Source organism: Dama dama, chromosome 24 (genome assembly GCF_033118175.1).
Source record: "Dama dama isolate Ldn47 chromosome 24, ASM3311817v1, whole genome shotgun sequence".
NCBI classification, from domain to species: domain Eukaryota; kingdom Metazoa; phylum Chordata; class Mammalia; order Artiodactyla; family Cervidae; genus Dama; species Dama dama.
Genome location: NC_083704.1, coordinates 57,061,154 through 57,078,209, shown reverse-complemented (window position 1 = coordinate 57,078,209; position 17,056 = coordinate 57,061,154). Strand labels below are relative to the sequence as shown.

Sequence of the window (17,056 nt, the reverse complement as noted above, 5' to 3'; positions counted from 1 at the left end):
AGTTCAGGGGCACAGGCTGGCTGAGTCAGAGGCAGGCAGCCTGGAGGGTGACAACAAGGTTTGCTGGCTGGGTTCCAGGATTTGTTCCCCTGGATTCCGGCCATGCTCTGGGCTCACCCAGACCAGCCACAAGGGCTGCAAGACACTGTCCACTGGGGAGGGAAGCAGAGCTCTCCAAGCAAGCGTGAGCAGGAATGGGGTGCGGGGCAAAGACGGAGACCTGGTGGGAAGCAGGGAGCCGAGCCACGCAGCATGTCCCCGCAGCTCCTTCCTGTCCTTCCTGCTGCTGGCAGCGAGGGGCCACCCTGGGCTTAATGTCGGTCACTAAGGGGAGCTGAGGTCAGGGCTGAGCCCGGTAGGGGTGGGGTGCAGCTCTGAGGACTCACGGGGCTCCTAAGGAGAGGAGGGGGCACCCTCAGAGGAGAGGACTACGGGAGGCACCTGTCCCCTAGGAAGCCAGCAAGCCACACTCTCCTTGTCCAGCCTCTTCACAGAACCCACTCATGCTGACTGGCACCTTTGCTCCCACGCATGTTGGCGGTCACACTTGTAAAGTGGTTCTTCCTACATCGTCTTCCTCAAAGTTTTGGGTCAGGGTTCACTGCTGTGACACTGGCCACTTGCAGCGCGTCAGCTGTGGCTAACATCGGCTAGTTGGGAACCAAGGCATCCTGGGCTCCAGGGAGCTGGGGATGGGGGTGAGGGGCTGGGGCAGTGGACTGAGTTGAAGCTGGGAGGACGTCAATGAGATACACACCGGAGCTGCTGCCCTCCACATAAAGTTCTTAAAAGAGAAACTGCCCTGCTGAAGCTTCCTCGGACTTCTTTAAGAGGAAGGAAAGGGGAGAAGGCCAGCCTGTCCTCTAGAAGCAAGGGGGAGGAAGGAGCACAGATGGCTGGGTTATGTGAAGAGCGGATGCTGCTTCGGGAGCAGCTGCGCTCCACCTGGGGCCAGCCGCTCTGCAGGGAAAGCCCACCCGCTGGAAGCCACACAGACGGACGCCCCACCCCCACCGTCAGGCCAGGCAGGAACAAGGGAGCGGCCTGGTTTCCTGCTTCCTCACCCACAGCAGAGCCTTTTCAGGCTGGGGGGAGGACGGCCCAAGGGAGAAATGATGTCACGGTTGGGAAGGGATGGTCTCAGAGGAGCCAGTCACCTGGAACCTGGGGGCCACACCAACCAGCCACAAGACAAATGGCAGCCTTCAGCTTCCAACACCTGGGCTACAGGAGAGGCATTTTCAATTCACCTCTCTGGACCTCAAGTTTTCTCATCTCTAAAATGGGAGAAATAACCTCCCAGGGCTCTAGAGAGGATTCAATAATTTAAAAAAAAAAAAAAAAAAAACTTGGCACAATGTCTGGCCCATTAGAGAAATGTTAGCCCCAGCTTTGGCCAGCTGGGATCTGTCTCAAGTTGGTTCCCACATCCTTTTGGCATGCCCCCATCCTTTTGTTTTTTGAGAACTTCCTTATTTTCTGGCACCACAAGATGCTACAGGCTGACCTTGTATATTTCCTGCCCGAAGCCTACAATTAGCTATTTTACCAAGGAGTCTTCCTTCCTTTTACTGGACAATGAGAATCAGAAACCAAAGTCTTAACACCGGGTGTTCTTATTGCTGCTGGCCCATCCCAACAGAGTGAGGGACCGAAGGTAAAGGTAACACGTGTAAATCCCGTGCACAGATGTACTCACACTGTTTCTGTATCTACCCGGCTGAGTGCGTACTGAGCTGCAGACGGTCTAAGCCATCCTCAGGATTCACTCCAGCCTTCCTTCCTGGTGTGTAACTTTCCTCTCCTTCGGTACAAACAACCTTCTATCATCCATCTACGTCTTTGCTCTATCCCAGCACACCTGTGAGGCAATTTTGGAATTGCAGCCCTCCAGAAAACACGCTTACCGGTTACAATTAGAGTACACTCGTTCCAACTCCTTTCATCTTTAGCCTTATGATTTCCAGGCAAAACACTGTTTGCTACAGTGATTCAGATCAGCCCCTTTCCCAGTCAGCTGCTTCAATGGGGTCCTGTCATGCATTTGTATACAGTTAGTGTCAGTCATCCGCTTACTGCCTCCCAGTTCAGAATGCACCGTCAGCGGTCAGCGCCTGCTCTGAGCTGGAACTCCTTTAGAGGGAGCGCGACGGTAAAGCTTTCTCAGTAGGGGGAGCTGGAAGAACACAGCAGGAGAAAGGCGTCCTGCCATTTCCAGCGCTGGCAGGGGGAGGGCAGGGTGGGCCTGAGCGCAGGCGGTCTGGGCTGCCCATTTGTAGCCTGGGTCTGGTGATGACCTTTTCTAGAGGCCTGTCCACAGAGACCCGGGAGCCCCGAGCAGCCTGTGTTGCCGGCTCTGAACTGGGGCCCAGACTTCCTCTCCAAGCCCAGGGTAACACGCTGCTGAGCTGCAGCAGCAGGGCAAGGCTCCACACGGTTCAGGCACTCAGAAGGCCTCCTGGCCCCGGGGCTCCTGGTGGCCATCTCTGCTGTCCCTGGACTGACCACACCTTCTCCAGGGAGACCCAGACCCCTTGCAAGTTTGTTCTCTCTTCGTCATTCTCCCTCAGCCCTATAATACTATGTAGTTTCCTTATACCTTAGAGTTACTCTTATATTATTGATTATTTATTAACTCTTCTGCTACCCTAGGAGGACTCCCTAGGGGAGAGACAGTTAGCCTTGGCTCCAGGGAAACGTGTCCTGATTTAATAAAGCTGCCCCATCACGGCCGCTTGGGACCAAGGCCAGTGAGATGAGAAATGCAGGTTCAGTCTGGTGGCTGTGCCCCTGGGCTGGTGGCTGGACAAACCCAAGTGCTGGTGAGGATTAGAGCAATTGAAACACTCATAAACTTTCCAAAAAAAAATAAAAAACTGGTATATCTACCTAGCTGGTGGGCTGCACCCCACAGGCCTACAAGGCCTGTGCTTGCCCCACCTCAATACCAAAGAAAGCCTGGAGTCAGGAACAGAGACACTAGCAGTTTAATGGATGGGGGAGCTTACCTGTCTGAAGCAAGATCTGGGAGCAACACCCCAGCATGTGTGGTGGAAGGTGGGCAGAACGTGGTGACAGTGTTTGCTCCCAGGGGGAAGATTGATCGTCAGGTGGGCTCATTAATTACCAGGAAAACCAATGGAGAGCCACACCCCTCACCACCCCTTTGATAAAAACAATCAGCAGTTGGAGTGGAGACAACAGTGTAGGAAGTTCAGTCACGTAAGCAGGGTACAGGTGAAGTAGGTACTGGTCGGAGAGAAGATGTACAGAGAGCAAGAGAACACCCTGACCATACACCAACAGAAAGGCGTGAGAAAACATATCTTAAGAATACACACATTCCCACTATTTGTAATTAAGCAAATATTGGTGTGGCCAAATACACTGCAATTTTCATTCAATGGAATATGTAAGATTGAGAATAAAAAAATTATGCCGACATGGCACGACATGGATGAATCGCACATGCATACTACTGGGGAAGAGACATGTTAAAAGATAAACGGAGGCACATCAACATTTTCAAGATTTTGAGCATATATTAGCTGGAATCAGGCAGCTCTAAGCTGAAGATGGCTGGGTGTGCTCCGCCGACAGGGGCTGGGGGCTTTTATAGAGAAAAACGAAGAAGATAAACAAGGAAACTATCTGATTGGCTATAGCTTGGGCGGTGGCCTAATATGACAAAGTCTACTTGGCTGCTTGCGGCTGGTCATTCTTCAGTTTCATTTTCTCGGATTCCAGTGTGTTACTTCTGGCTGAGGTTTCACTTTGCTTTCTAAGGCTACCAAGGCAGCACGACCACCTCGTCCTAACAGACTCCTTGTTTAATTTCTTTAACACAGAGGGCTGTGTTAGACGTTTTAATGATAACATTTATTAAAAATATAATAGGGGACTTCCCTGGTGGTCCAAAGGCTAAGACTCTGTGCTCCCAATGCAGGAGGCCTGTGTTCAATCTCTGGTCAGGGAATTGGATCCCACATGCCACAATTAAAAGATTATGTGTGCCCCAAGACCTGGTGTAGCCAAATAAATAAAAAATCATGGTTGTTTGCTTTTTCACTTTTTTTTTTTTTTTGCAATGTTAACAGAATTATGGAAAAATAAAACTCAAAACACAAATAAGGATGCTCCAAGAGAGGACAAAGGGTCTTCCCTGGTGGCTCAGATGGTAAGGAATCCGCCTGCAAGGCAGGAGACCTGGGTTCTATCCCTGGGTTGGCAAGATCCCCTAGAGAAGGGAATGGCAACCCATTCCAGTATTTTTGCCCACTTTGAGGGTCTCCATATTCAAACCAGAGCAGGTGGGGAGCTCTGTAGTCTGGTACCTCGGGTCTCAGAGGGCCCCAAGCCTCTCCTGAAGGAAGTAGGGGATGAAGGACCTCAGGGTGTGGCCATGCCCTCCCACCCACGTGGGGACCTTGTAGCCTCATCTCCAGGGCACAGGAACTGCAGGAGCTTTTGTCTCCAGTGGGTGGAAGAGTAGGCTTGGATTCTTAGTGTCTGTGAAACACTGTCCCCCAGAGGCTTGGCACGAGCAAGGAAGCAGAGGAGAAGAGCAAGGATGCAGAGGTGCAGGCATTCGAACGAGGGCCCTGGAGGGCTGTGTCTTGCTTTGTGTCTCTCCTCCCGGATTTTGAGGACAGCAGCCCAGTTGATAAGGACTTTCAAATGTTAGAATGAGGAAGGGCAACTGAGCCTGTCTCCACCACTAACAGGGCTTTGGAGACAGAAAGGTGTGTTCCCACTTAAAGGTGCGCAAACAGCAGAGTCAGGTTGAGCCTCGCCCCTCCCGACGGAGTCCGGGGCAACTCCTTTGGTAATGTTTCGCTGGATGAAGCCACACATTCCGCGTCTTTTAAAATCCCCCGTGGATCCAAGCCCTGTACTTGAAACTGAGCCAGAATCAACTGACCTTTGCCCCTCAGGCAAAGATCTGGTTCCGGAGCCCGGTCCAGGGACATAAGGATAGAGTGGATCTGAGCTCTTCTAAAGTAGGAAACCTCACGTCGCACTCCAGATCCGTCAGAGCCGGGGAGACACTGCCACACCCAGCTCACTGAGACAGCAGAGATGGATCTGGACATGAAGGTGTGGAAGCGAGTGTTCCAGGAATTAATTCAGGAGGTGAAGCCGAGGCACACATGGCAACTCACACTGGACAAAAGCCTTCTTCCTAACATCCTGAAGCCAGGGTGGGCACAATACCAGCAGTGGACCTTCGCCTGGTGAGTAGGGAGTGCGATGGTAATATTCCAGAAAATTCTTGCTCATTTCTTCTTACTTCATACTCTCGTAACTTTTCTTCTGCTCATGCTTGTAAATTGGAGATTACAGGAAGGTGCCCATCATCCAAGTGGCTTTAGCTTCATTTAAAATTTTTTTGCATATTACCCTGAACCGCAAAATGAAAGCAAGACTGAGCTAATGCTCAGAGAGAAAAAAAACAAGCTGTGAGCGGTGAGGGTGAGAAGAAGGGAGGAAAAGAGAAGGGGAGGAACGGAGGCTATTGCGCTCATCTGCACGAGAGCTGGATGAGCAAGGCTCAGGACACATGCTCCCTGCTTTGGGGACACCTGGGATCCAACACAGAGTCTGCGGGGGAGAGACCCTGTGTGCTAAGACCCCCTCAGAGAAGGGGCGGAGGGCAGTGGGGAGTTGAGCAACACACAGCAAACCTTGCCCCTCTCTACTCCGAGCTGATGGAGTTTAATTTTTTTAAACTGAATTTTCCCTCTTCATTTATTTTTGCCTGTGCTGGGTCTTCACTGCTTTTGTACAGGCTTCTCACCGCAGTGGGCTCTCTTGTTGCAGAGCACAGGCTATAGGCATGCGGGCTTCAGTAGTTGCAGCATATGGACTCAGCAGTTGTGGCACACAGGCTTTAGATGCTCTGAGGCATGTGGGATCTTCCCCAACCAGGGACTGAACCCATGACCCCTGCACTGGCAGGCGGATTCCTACCTACTGCACCACTGCAGAAGTCTGATGGAGTCTTTTTTAAAATGGGACCCTCTGAGGTCATTCAAAGTCTAGCCCTCTCTTTTCCAGCTGGGAGAGTGGAACCTCAAGGATTGGGCGTGGGGGCCTGGGACTCTATCCTGGGGCTGGGGCCGTGCTCAATCCCTTCTCCGTGAGAGGGTCCAGGCTGAGGAAGCAGAGATCTTCTCTCCTGGTGGTGCATGTTTTCCCAGGCCAGGAGCATCGGAGCAGAGTCTCAGCTCACTGCTTACAGTCTGGAGGCTGAAAGTCCAAGATCAAGGTGCCAGCTGCTCTTCTGGGCCACAGGCTTCTTGTTGTGTCCTTACGTGGCAGAAGGAGCTAAGGTGCTCTGCGGGCTTGCTTCTGTAGGAGCACTAATCTCATTCCCCAGGGCTCCGCCCTTACATCTTAATCACCTCCCAAAGGCTCCACTTTCTAACACCATCACCTTGGGTGTTAGGATCCCAACATGGGAATTTGGGGGGTACGCAAACATTCAGACTGCAGCACTTATCCACATCCACTTGTATCTATTTGTGGATTTCAGTTCAGGGTTCTTGGGACTCTTGCACACGTAGCCTCTGATCCACTTATATCTACATGTGAGGAAGCCTTGGTTTGGGGTCAAGAGACTGGAGCTCCAGTCTTGGCTATTCCACCTGCTGGGTCTCCAGGCACGACACGAGTCCAGGGTGGGCCTCATCTCTAAAATGATCACACTGGACTTGGAATTTTCCCGAAGTCCCTTCCAGCTTCAAGGGTTTGTGATTTGCTGTTTTCATGGCAAACATACCCGAGGGTCACACTGCGTGTCAGTGGCACAATGGAGATAGGAACGTGGGGCTCAGGATTTCCTCCCCGCTAATCTGTGACCCATATCAAATCACGTCTCTGTGTGTCGTTGCCACACAGCCCCCAACTTGGGCACATTGAGCCAAGTACTAGGTCTTGTCTTCTGTCTCCTTAGGTTCCAGTGCTCCTTGTGCTCTCGAAATTGGGCCTCCGCCCAAGTTCAGGTCCTTTTCCACATGCACTGGAGTAAGGGTGAATCCAGTGGGCAGGTGAAGATGAGAGTCTTTGCCCAGAGATGTCAGAAGTGCTCCCAGCCTTCGTTTGAGGTTCCCCAGTTCACAGAAGAGAACATCTCAAGGATCCTGAACAACCTGGTGTTGCAAATTCTGAAGAAATGCTATAGAGAAGGAATTAAGTTCGTGAAGAGTCCTATGATCAAGGACGTTGCTCTCCAAGGGCCACATAACAGTGACAACTGCGAGGCATGTCTGCAGGGCTTTTGTGTCCAGAATGACGGAGGTCTGGCCGTGCAGTCCTCTACAGCCCTGTCATTTCCCAGAATAAGCTCACCCACCCTCGGGATCACCGCTGAAATGCCTTCTCCCATGAGTGGGAGCACCAGAGGGGAGGCAGTGAAGAAAAATGTATTACCCAGATCGTGGTTTCCTGAGCCCACACCAGCTGAGAGCCTCCCTACTGCCTGGAGCCCAAGAACAAACACCAGTTTCCAGAGGGAGAAAAGAGACGATGATTCCTCCTGTGATCAGAGCTTCTATTCCCACCCAGCCCAGCATCCCAGGAGCACAGGCATGCGTTGCTGCTGTTTTATCCTAATTTTAATTGTAATTATAATCATCATCATAACTGTAATTGTGGTAAAAGTCACTATCTGAGCCTCAAAAGCTTGATCAGTGAGTTTAAAAAATCAGACATGCAGTCATCTACTGTGTAATCCCACTGATGCAAAATATTCAGATTAGGTAAATCTACAGACAGGAAGTAGACTTGGGGATGCCAATCAAAGGACGGGGAAAAAGGTGGGAGCGGGGTTCAGGATGGGGAACACATGTACACCCGTGGCGGATTCATGTCAGTGTATGGCAAAACCAACACAATATTGTAAAGTAATTAGCCTCCAAGTAAAATAAATAAATTTATATTAAAAAAAAAAAGACGGGGAAAGGGGAAATGGTGAATGACTATATAATCTATATGGTTTTTTTGGGGGGGTGACAGAAATGTTTTAGAGGTGATGGCTGCATAACACTGTGAATGCACCAAATGCCACTGCATTGTTCGCTTTAAAATGGTTAATTTAATGTAAAGCTCACCTCAATGGGGAAAAAAAAGCAAAAACACTGCAATTTCATTCGTTCTCTACAGAACTGGGGCTGAGGCATTTATGGCCCATGGAACCATTTGGAAATTTCATGAAACCCCAGGCCCCTCTCACCAGAAAATTTTGCACAGATCCTCTGTTGTCAGTCTGTGGAGGTGTTTACTGTTCAAAGCATTTGCCTGAAAATCTGGGTTCTAGGTCAGAGGTCTCCACTGAGGTGCTAACACACAGTTGAGGGGTGAGGCAGAAAGTTCCACCACGGTCAGCAGTTTTCCTTCCAAGGTCCATTTAACTTGTTCTTTGTACTTTACTATTTCTTGTCACATGTTTTATAATGTATGTCATTAGTAGAATGGGATAGTGATGTGATAAATAAATACACAGCCATTTGGCGTGTGTGTTCAGTTTCTCATTGATAGGGTTGCACAGTCAAAATCATCAGGGTTGGGGAGACCCTGCTCTGAAGGACCAAGGGTGGAAGCCTGTGCATGGATTCTCAGCAAGATTCTGAAATGCAGTTGTTTTTGTACAAGTTTGCTGTTCTGATTAATGAGAACTATTTTAAGACTCATTCTCACATTTTCTTTTAATTGTAGAAATAGGAATCCTCCTGTTTACGTGGCTAAAATGAAAGCAAAAGTCATTTACAGCAAATGCTCCTTTTCCCTTACCCTTGTCCCCTTCTCCATCCGTCTGCCCCCCCCTCATCAATGTGAGTGATTTCTGTAAGCACAGGGTTGGTCTGGTCCAGCCCCAGCCTGCAGGCTGCTCCCTCTGGGGCAATCTCTACAACTACTTCATTTTGCAAAACTGAAGCTTTGTAGCCATTAAACAACAACTCCCCAGTTTCTCCTTCCCCCTGGGCCCTGCTAACCAACATTCTTCTGTCTGTTTCTTTAAATCTGACTAGGTATCTCATATATGTGGAATTATATAGTGTTTGTCTTCTTGTAACTGGTTCATTTCACTTAGCATAATACCCTCAAGTTCACCCATGTTGACAGGATTTCACTTCCTTTGTGGGGCTGAATAATATTCCACTCTATGTATGTAGCATATTTTGTTTATCCAGTCATCTGTTGATAGACACTTGGGTTGCTTCCACCTCTTGGATGTTGGAACTACTGCTTCTGTGAACTTGGGTGCACAAATCTCTCTTGAGACTCTGCTTGCAACTCTTTCGGATATATACTCAGAAGTGGAACTGCAAGATCGTACGGTAATTCTATTTTAATCTTTTGAGGAACCTCCAAACTGTTCCGTAACTGCACCATTTTACAATCCCAACATAAGGATTCCAATTTCTTCACATTCTAGCCAACATTTATTTCATTTATTTTCTGGGTTTTTTTAAATAGGTAATCACTGTATCAATGGTGTAAGGTGATATCTTACAGTATTTTTGATTTGCATTTCTAGACAATGCAATTTTTTATGATGTAAGTTTAATCTTCCAAGGCAATATCAGAAATAATATTTGTAAGAACTCAGCGAAGAGATAACTACTGGGAACACAACACGAATGTGTGGGTAAATTTTTCACAGACTTGAGCATAGTCTACATACCTGTATTAGACAAGCTGCTATTAGACTTAAAATGAATAGCAGGACAAGACAGAACAAATACATGCCTAAGAAACAGCATGTAAGAGAAATGAGGGGCTCCCACAGCCCATAAACACCTGGAAGCTGGGTGACCAGTGAGGTGGGGAAGGCATGCTGGATCATTAACGTAAAAACGGGTTCAGGGCTTCCCTGATGCCTCAGTGGTAAAGAATCCACCTGCCAGTTCAGGACACACTGGTTCGATCTCTGGTCCGGGAAGATCCCATACGCCTCAGAGCAACTAAAGCTCCTGTGCCACAACCATTGAGCCTGGGCTCTAGAGGCCAGGAGCCACAACGACTGCACCCACATGCCATAGCTTCTGAAGCTTGCGTGCCCTACAGTCCATGTTCCACAAGAGAAGCCCCCACAGTGAGAAACCTGCGCACCACAACTAGAGGAAAAGCCTGAGCAGCAACAAAGACCTAGCGCAGCCAAAAATAAAAATGAGATTAAAATTTTTTTAATTAAAATTGTTTTTAAAAAGGGGGTTCCTAGTGGAAGGCAAATCATTAAATCTTAAAAGTGGGGATCAGCCTTAAAGATTGTCTTCCCCAACTCTGTTTTTTGCAGGTGGGGAAAATGAGACTCCCCCAAAGTGAAGTGATTTTTCTCAGGACAGTACAGTGCATTTGTAAAAGAGCTGGCCTTGCAATCCTAGCTCCTTGAGTTCCAGTGTTGACTACTGGTCCCTTCAGGAGGTTACCAAATATATTCAGAAAGTCACAAGAATAAACCTGCTCTCAGTGAGAACCAGATCTATTTTGGACCAATTCATCACTAGTACCTGAGTTACAGGAGCTACCTGGGGTTGACCAGTTACAAGTGAAAACGGATTGTGGTGTAGCGGCTGATTAGTAAAGACTGAAATCCTAACCCCAGACAGTGTCCCTCCTTCCCTCAAAGCCACACCTCTACCGGTACAAGGCTCAGCCTTGGGTCCTCTCTGTCCCCCTGGTGAATTTCACCGTCAGGGCAAGTTCATCTATGTAACATCATATCTTCTTTGGTCCCAGTACCAGGGTTCTGCTGCTTTCTTTCCTAAGAATTATGAGTGGTGCTAAGGCCTACTCAACTGTAATTTTCTTCTCCTGTAATGTATATTACACTGCAATAAAATGACAGAAGCATCTCAATTTTTCATTCTGATGACACAGCTGGAGACTCTAAGCAGAGATATTTGAGTTGCCTACGAACACTAAAGTTTGGCACCATTTCAAATTTTAAAGCTTAGATGTAATTTCCTAATTTTTAGAAATAAAACCAATATACATACCATAAAATAAGCATTTAAACCTATGTACACCGCAGAACAATAACTAAGAAGACACACAGATGGCCAAAAAGCACATGACAAACTGTTCAACATCACTAATTATTAGAGAAATGCAAGTCAAAACTTCAGTGAGGTATCACATCACATGGGTCAGAAAGTGTGACATCATCAAAAAAATCTATAAACAATAAATGCTGGAGAGCGTGTGGAGAAAAGGGAACCCTCCTACACTGTTGATGGGAATGTAAATTGGTACAGCCACTGTGGAGAACAGTATGTGTGTTCGGTCGCTTAGTCATGTTTGACCCTTTGTGATCCTATGGACTGTAGTCTACCGGGCCCCTCTGTCCGTGGGAGTTTCCCAGCAAGAGTACTGGAGTGGGTTGCCATTTCCTTCTCTAGGGGATCTTCCCAACCCCGAGACTGAACCCACATCTCCTGCGTTGGCAGGCAGATTCTTTACCACTGAACCACCAGGAAAGCTGGAAAACAGTATGGTGTTTCCCTAAAAAATTAAAAATAGAGCTACCATATGATCCAGCAATCCCATTCCTGGACATATATCTGATGTAAAACATATTTCTAAAAGATACATGCACCCCAATGCGCACAGGAGAACTATTTATAATACCCAAGACATGGAAGCAATCTAAATGTCCATTGACAAAGGAAAGTATAAACATGTGGTATGTGTATACAATGAAATATTACTCAGCCATAAAAAAAAGAATGAAATAATGCCATTTGCAGCAACATGGATGGACCTAGAGATCATCAAACTAAGAGAACTAAGTCAGACAGAAAGGCAAATATCACATATATCACTCATATGTGGAATCTAATTTTTAAAAATAATACAAATGAACTTCTTTATGAAACAGAAACAGACTCTGCAGGTTTCAAAACCAAACTTTCAGTTACCAAAGGGGAAATGTGGGGGGAGGGATAAATTAGCAGCTTGGGGTTAACATACAGACACTATATGAAAGATAACCTACCGTAGAACACAGGAACTCTACTCAATATTCTGTAATAAGCTATAAAGAATCTGAAAAAGAATGAACACATGTATAACTGAATCACTTTGCTATACACCTATAACTAACACAACATCATATGTCAACTACGCTTCAATTAAAAAAAAATCACTCAAAGATCTAAGTTTTCTTTCCACTCAAAAGTAGGGAGGTGCACCAAGGCAGGAAGGGATAGGAGGGAAAGACAGTAACCAATGTCTAGAGATGACTCCTCACAGCCCTGAGTTACCCTAAACTGGTGTTTGGCAAGCATGTCAAACGGTCATTCCAGACAGCTAAAGTCAAGGAATCGAGTGTAGGTCTTGTTGTTAATGAAAACGCACTACTCAATGATTTCACCAAGTGTCTTTACCCCTTTACTTTCAACATATGAAAAATGGGCATCATAATACACTTTTGGAACCAGAACATTTTTCTCCCAAGAATTATATTTTCTTTCATTCATATTGCTTTAATATTCATACCTATAGTCTACATAAATCACTTTTCCAAATTATGAGTCAATCCATATGCATCATGTAAAATGTTCAGATCTCTCTTATTTCCACTAAGATGCTTACTCTACTTTAGAATCTTTCTGCATTTTTACATTTATATGAGTAAAGAGTATTTCTATAAGCCTCATATTTAGTCTATCTTTCTTTAGTTGTATTATTAAACATAATAAACATTATGGGATATTATGTAACATGAAATAATTACATATCACTGTATTCAATACTTTTTCAGTTATTTTTATGTAACATCAATATAAGGGGTTTTCTTGCACAAGACTGGTTTTATTGAAATAAATTTTACATGAGTTATGGACAGTCAATTTATGTGACAGCCCTCATTTCCCACCCTTTGAGATATATTTCCCATTTGGCTGTTATGTAACATATACTGTGGCGTGAAATAAAATCCCAGAGTCATTCACATAGTACAACTGATAAATTTGCATTATATTTTTAAAGTGCTATAAATAAAAACACAACTGTTTGAGGTTCAATTAAAGTGACTTCTCATTTAATTGAGAAAAGAGAGTCTCCTACTCTTTTCATCTCTTACCCTACCTCTCAGAGTTTGCCTTTAAGTTGAAGCAATGCTCTATGGAACTGTTACTCTATGGCTTTAGACTGTTCTGCCTGCTTTATATCTGTTGAGGATAAAATATTTAGAAGTGTGATTAAACCTATGAAGACAAAATATTGAGTGTCAGTATTAACCACTTTGGTTCTTCAGATAAAGAAATAAAACTTGCTCACTTCTAGTCCCGATTAACTTCTGAAAAACCCAGCTGACTTGACTTGTACTGTCCAACATGGTAGTTACCTTTGACTATTTCAATTTAAATGTAATTAAAAATTTCTTCTTCAGTCACACCAGACATTGTTCAAGAGCCCAAGAAGCACATACATCTGTCAGTTACTAAAGTAGACAGCACAGACGCAGAGCGCTTCCTTCACAGCAGAAAGTTCTATTGGACAGCGCTCGGCTAGACCACACAGGAGTGGATTGATATAAACATATACGAATATATGCAATTTTTCCATCTTAGTCACAAAAGTTACTTGTTTAAACTTACCTTCAACATATTCACAATCTTGTTTATTTTAGCCCCAGATAATAGTATAAAAATAGATATCTGTATAATTTCTCCAAATCCTATCATGTGATACCAAAGTTCAAAGCCCTCTAATGAATTCCTTCTTTGCCAATGGAAACTCAGTCTCCTCTGCTCTCTCTGGACCACAGTGGCTCACCGGTGAGCAAAGCCTTCCCGAGGCACCCGCAGGGAAGCCTTGCGAGGGACTCCTCACCAGTGTGGACTGGTCATTCCTGCTACCTCATGTGACCGTCTTGGAGGATGGGTCCCTGGAGGCAATGCCTCTGCTCCGTGCTCTGGCATGCTCCCTGGAACCCCCAGGAGGCCCACTTGTGGCAGGCTGACCATCCATGTAGGCCCCACCAGGCTTCCCATGATCAGCCAGGCCCACACATCCTCCACTAGAGCCACCAGGGCACCGTCTGAGTCCAGTGCCTGGGCAGACAACCCAGCCCGTCTTTCTACCTTCAAGGCCCAGATTATACCTAAAGTCTTTCCTGAAAGCCTAAACTTGGTAAAATACAACTTAAAACATACGAAAATAGCAATTTGTATAAACCCAAGGAAAACATCCTCAGTAAAAGAAATGATGCATCAAAACTCTTTCAAAATAACAAAATTAACTCTCATCTGATTAGTTCAATATAAATACTCTTTTCAACACCCCTTTATCCCTGGATCTCTGAAAACAATGCAGTCAACTTCAAAATTTGGTTTTTTAAGTGATAATTTTAAAAAAATAACACATTTTCTAAAACATGAAATGTGTATTATTTGGAAACAAGTAAATGCAAATGAACCTTTAAATATCAATATATAAACTCATTTATCGATTCTCCAGTCCACAGAGAGAGGTATTCACATATTTGAAATTTGAAAATCATTTTTCCTAACAACTATGACAGTGGTTTCTAGACTTTGCCGTTAAGCCCAAGCCATTATTCCTCTATGACAACCCACAACAGGAAGATTTATAGCTCCACAGGTCAGGAAGATTCTGAGTCTTCTGATGGATGGCATCAAAGCTGAAGGCTGAAAGATACTTTAGTGGTATAGCTGGGAACAGAATCTGCAACAAAAAGAAAAAAATATACTCAACCACTCCACATCTTATTATGAAGTGTAACCACGTCAAAATACAAATCACTGCCATTTCATACTCCAAGTATAGAGATAAATGCATTTATTTATCACCATTAAGTCAAAAATGACAAATGTATAGTCATGCTTTAGAGATATTTAGACTCAAGATAGAAAGAAGAATGCATTATTTAAGATTGATTTTTAATTTTTAAATTTATATATATTCTTTTCTGCACTGTGTCTTTGTTGCAGCACGCAAGTTTAGTTGCTCTGTGTCATATAGGATCTAGTTCCTCAACGAGGTATCAAACCTGTGTCCCCTGCCTTGGAAGGTGGATTCTTAACCACGGGACCACCAGGGAAGTCCTGAAGATAAACTTATTACTAATTCTCATTCTTTTGCAATCTTTCCAACAACCTTACACAGGCTACATCAACATACTGGAAACTGTATGAGCCTAAAATAATAAAAGTTGATAAAATAGAAATATATGGCCAAGGACTATAGATGCCAGGTAGAAGGGAATATGGTTTATAAGAGAAGTCTGGGCTATTCCTAAACCAAGCACCATCTTATTAATAATCATTTTATCATTATTGCTCTTCCCACTGGTTATTGCATACTCTTTCTCTCTTCACAGCCAAATTTTTTCAAAGGCTGGTCTATACCAATGGTTCTCAGACTCAAAGCATCAGTATTACCTGGGAACTTGTTAGAAATGCACATTCTCAGGCCCCACTCCAGACCTGATGACTCAAAAATTCTGAGTGGAGCCTGTAGCTGATCTCATGTTCACTAAAGTGTGAGGACCAGGAAGAGGCCTCACTTCTTCAACATTCTTGAATTGTACAAGGTTGGACATCCACACAGACTCACTAAATCTACTTTTTAAAACAAATTTATTTATTTATTTAGGCTGCACCCTGCGGCATGTGGGATCTTAGTTCCCTAACCAGGGATTGAACCCTCACCCCCTGCATTGGAAGGCAGCGTCTTAACCACTGGGCCGCCAAGGAAGTCCCACTAAATCTATGTTCTTTCCCTTACAGTGATGAGCTCTCTAACTCAGACATTAGTCTGAAAGGGAAGGAGAGAAAAGAGAGAAGACAGCACGATGAAGAAGAAAGAAACTTAAAAAAAGTCAAAGCATATGTCCAACCACATCTAGGTTGATCTATTAAGAAATCACCATTTTTGTAGGTCAAACACAGCTGAATATTGGCAATATCATTTAGTTCAACCTAATATGAATATATGAAGGATGTGTGAGTGTGTGCATGCATGCTCAGTTGCTCATTCATGTCTGACTCTTTGCAACCCTACTGACTGCAGCCCACCAGGCTCCTCTGTCCATGAGATACCCCAGGCAAGAATACTGGAGTGGGTTGCCACTTCCTTCTCCAGGGGATCTTCCCTATCCAGGGATTCAAACCCACATCTTCTGCATCTCCTGCATTGCAGACAGATTCTTTTACAGCTGAGCCACCAGGAAGCCCATATGAAGGAAAGAATTATAATTATTTAGAAATAAACAAATGAATTCAAAACCTATTATCACTAAAGTTAACTTTTAAAATCAAACCATTTTTATTGCTGGCCACATAGATGGAAAGATTAATACCTATTTTCTCTAATCCATTCTTACATTTTTATATTAACACTATAACAGAATTATGAACAAATGAATAAAATACAAGAAAGTTTTCTGCAAGAGGAAAATTATACAACCCAAAGATAAATTTTGATAAATAAATGGTTCTGGTGTTTCAGTTTCATGTTTAATATAAATTTCTAATTTATTTCATAACATTTCAGGATTCAGGATTAAGGATGAACGAACACATGAGAGATAACTGTATAGAAATTTTCTTATTTTAACTGGAAAAATTTTACTTTGCCAATAAATGGTATTTTTCATTAATGTCATGAGATACCCAAATACCTGACTGTGACTTATCATCTTCAGATTCCTACTAACAAGGGAGCAGTAAGCTCACATGTATGATACTTTCTGAGAGTGACTGAGGGAAGCTGTCCACAAGTGATGTCTTCAGAGTCACGGGGCCAGGGCTATGTCCTTCCTAAATCCACATGCATGACATCTTTCATTCAGGTCTGCACCCAGCTTATCAAAAAAAAGAGAACTGGAAAAATTAAAAGATAACTTGTGGGCACTCACACTCAGAAAAGGAAAAAAAAGAGGCAGCAAAAAAGAAGAACAAAGACTAATTGATGCCTTTCCTTGAGTCTATGTTTCTGACAGGAGAAAGGGGTTCTAAGGCTTCTGGAACACTTTGGAAACAGCTACTGGGAAAAACACTTCCACCCTTTCCTGAGGTACTGTGAC

The 17,056-nt window shown here is 44.7% G+C and overlaps 2 protein-coding genes across 3 annotated transcripts in view; one reads left to right on the top strand and one right to left on the bottom strand.

Moving 5' to 3' along the window:
* The first annotated feature begins 4,505 nt into the window (after positions 1–4,505).
* Positions 4,506–8,576, top strand: RTP3 (receptor transporter protein 3). The gene is made up of 2 exons (XM_061128794.1): positions 4,506–5,234; positions 6,956–8,576. Exons 1-2 carry the CDS (start codon positions 5,080–5,082, stop codon positions 7,671–7,673), a joined length of 873 nt encoding a protein of 290 aa, XP_060984777.1. The 5' UTR covers positions 4,506–5,079; the 3' UTR covers positions 7,674–8,576.
* A 131-nt stretch (positions 8,577–8,707) lies between these two features.
* LRRC2 (leucine rich repeat containing 2) overlaps positions 8,708–17,056 on the bottom strand; it is an 81,486-nt gene continuing 73,137 nt past the window's right edge. The window contains exon 15 of one of the 2 annotated variants that reach the window (XM_061128792.1): positions 8,708–14,694. In XM_061128792.1, coding sequence (XP_060984775.1) covers positions 14,645–14,694 — 50 coding nt within the window. In that variant the 3' untranslated portion in view covers positions 8,708–14,644. The remainder of the gene's footprint in view (positions 14,695–17,056) is intronic. The other variant, XM_061128793.1, reaches the window with a different exon arrangement.

Excerpts from the sequence above, each read along its gene's own strand:
- RTP3 (XM_061128794.1), top strand. The coding sequence starts at position 5,080 with ATGGATCTGGACATGAAGGTGTGGAAGCGAGTGTTCCAGGAATTAATT. Across the intron at positions 5,235-6,955 it reads CAGCAGTGGACCTTCGCCTG|GTTCCAGTGCTCCTTGTGCT; the intron begins GTGAGTAGGGAG and ends CTGTCTCCTTAG.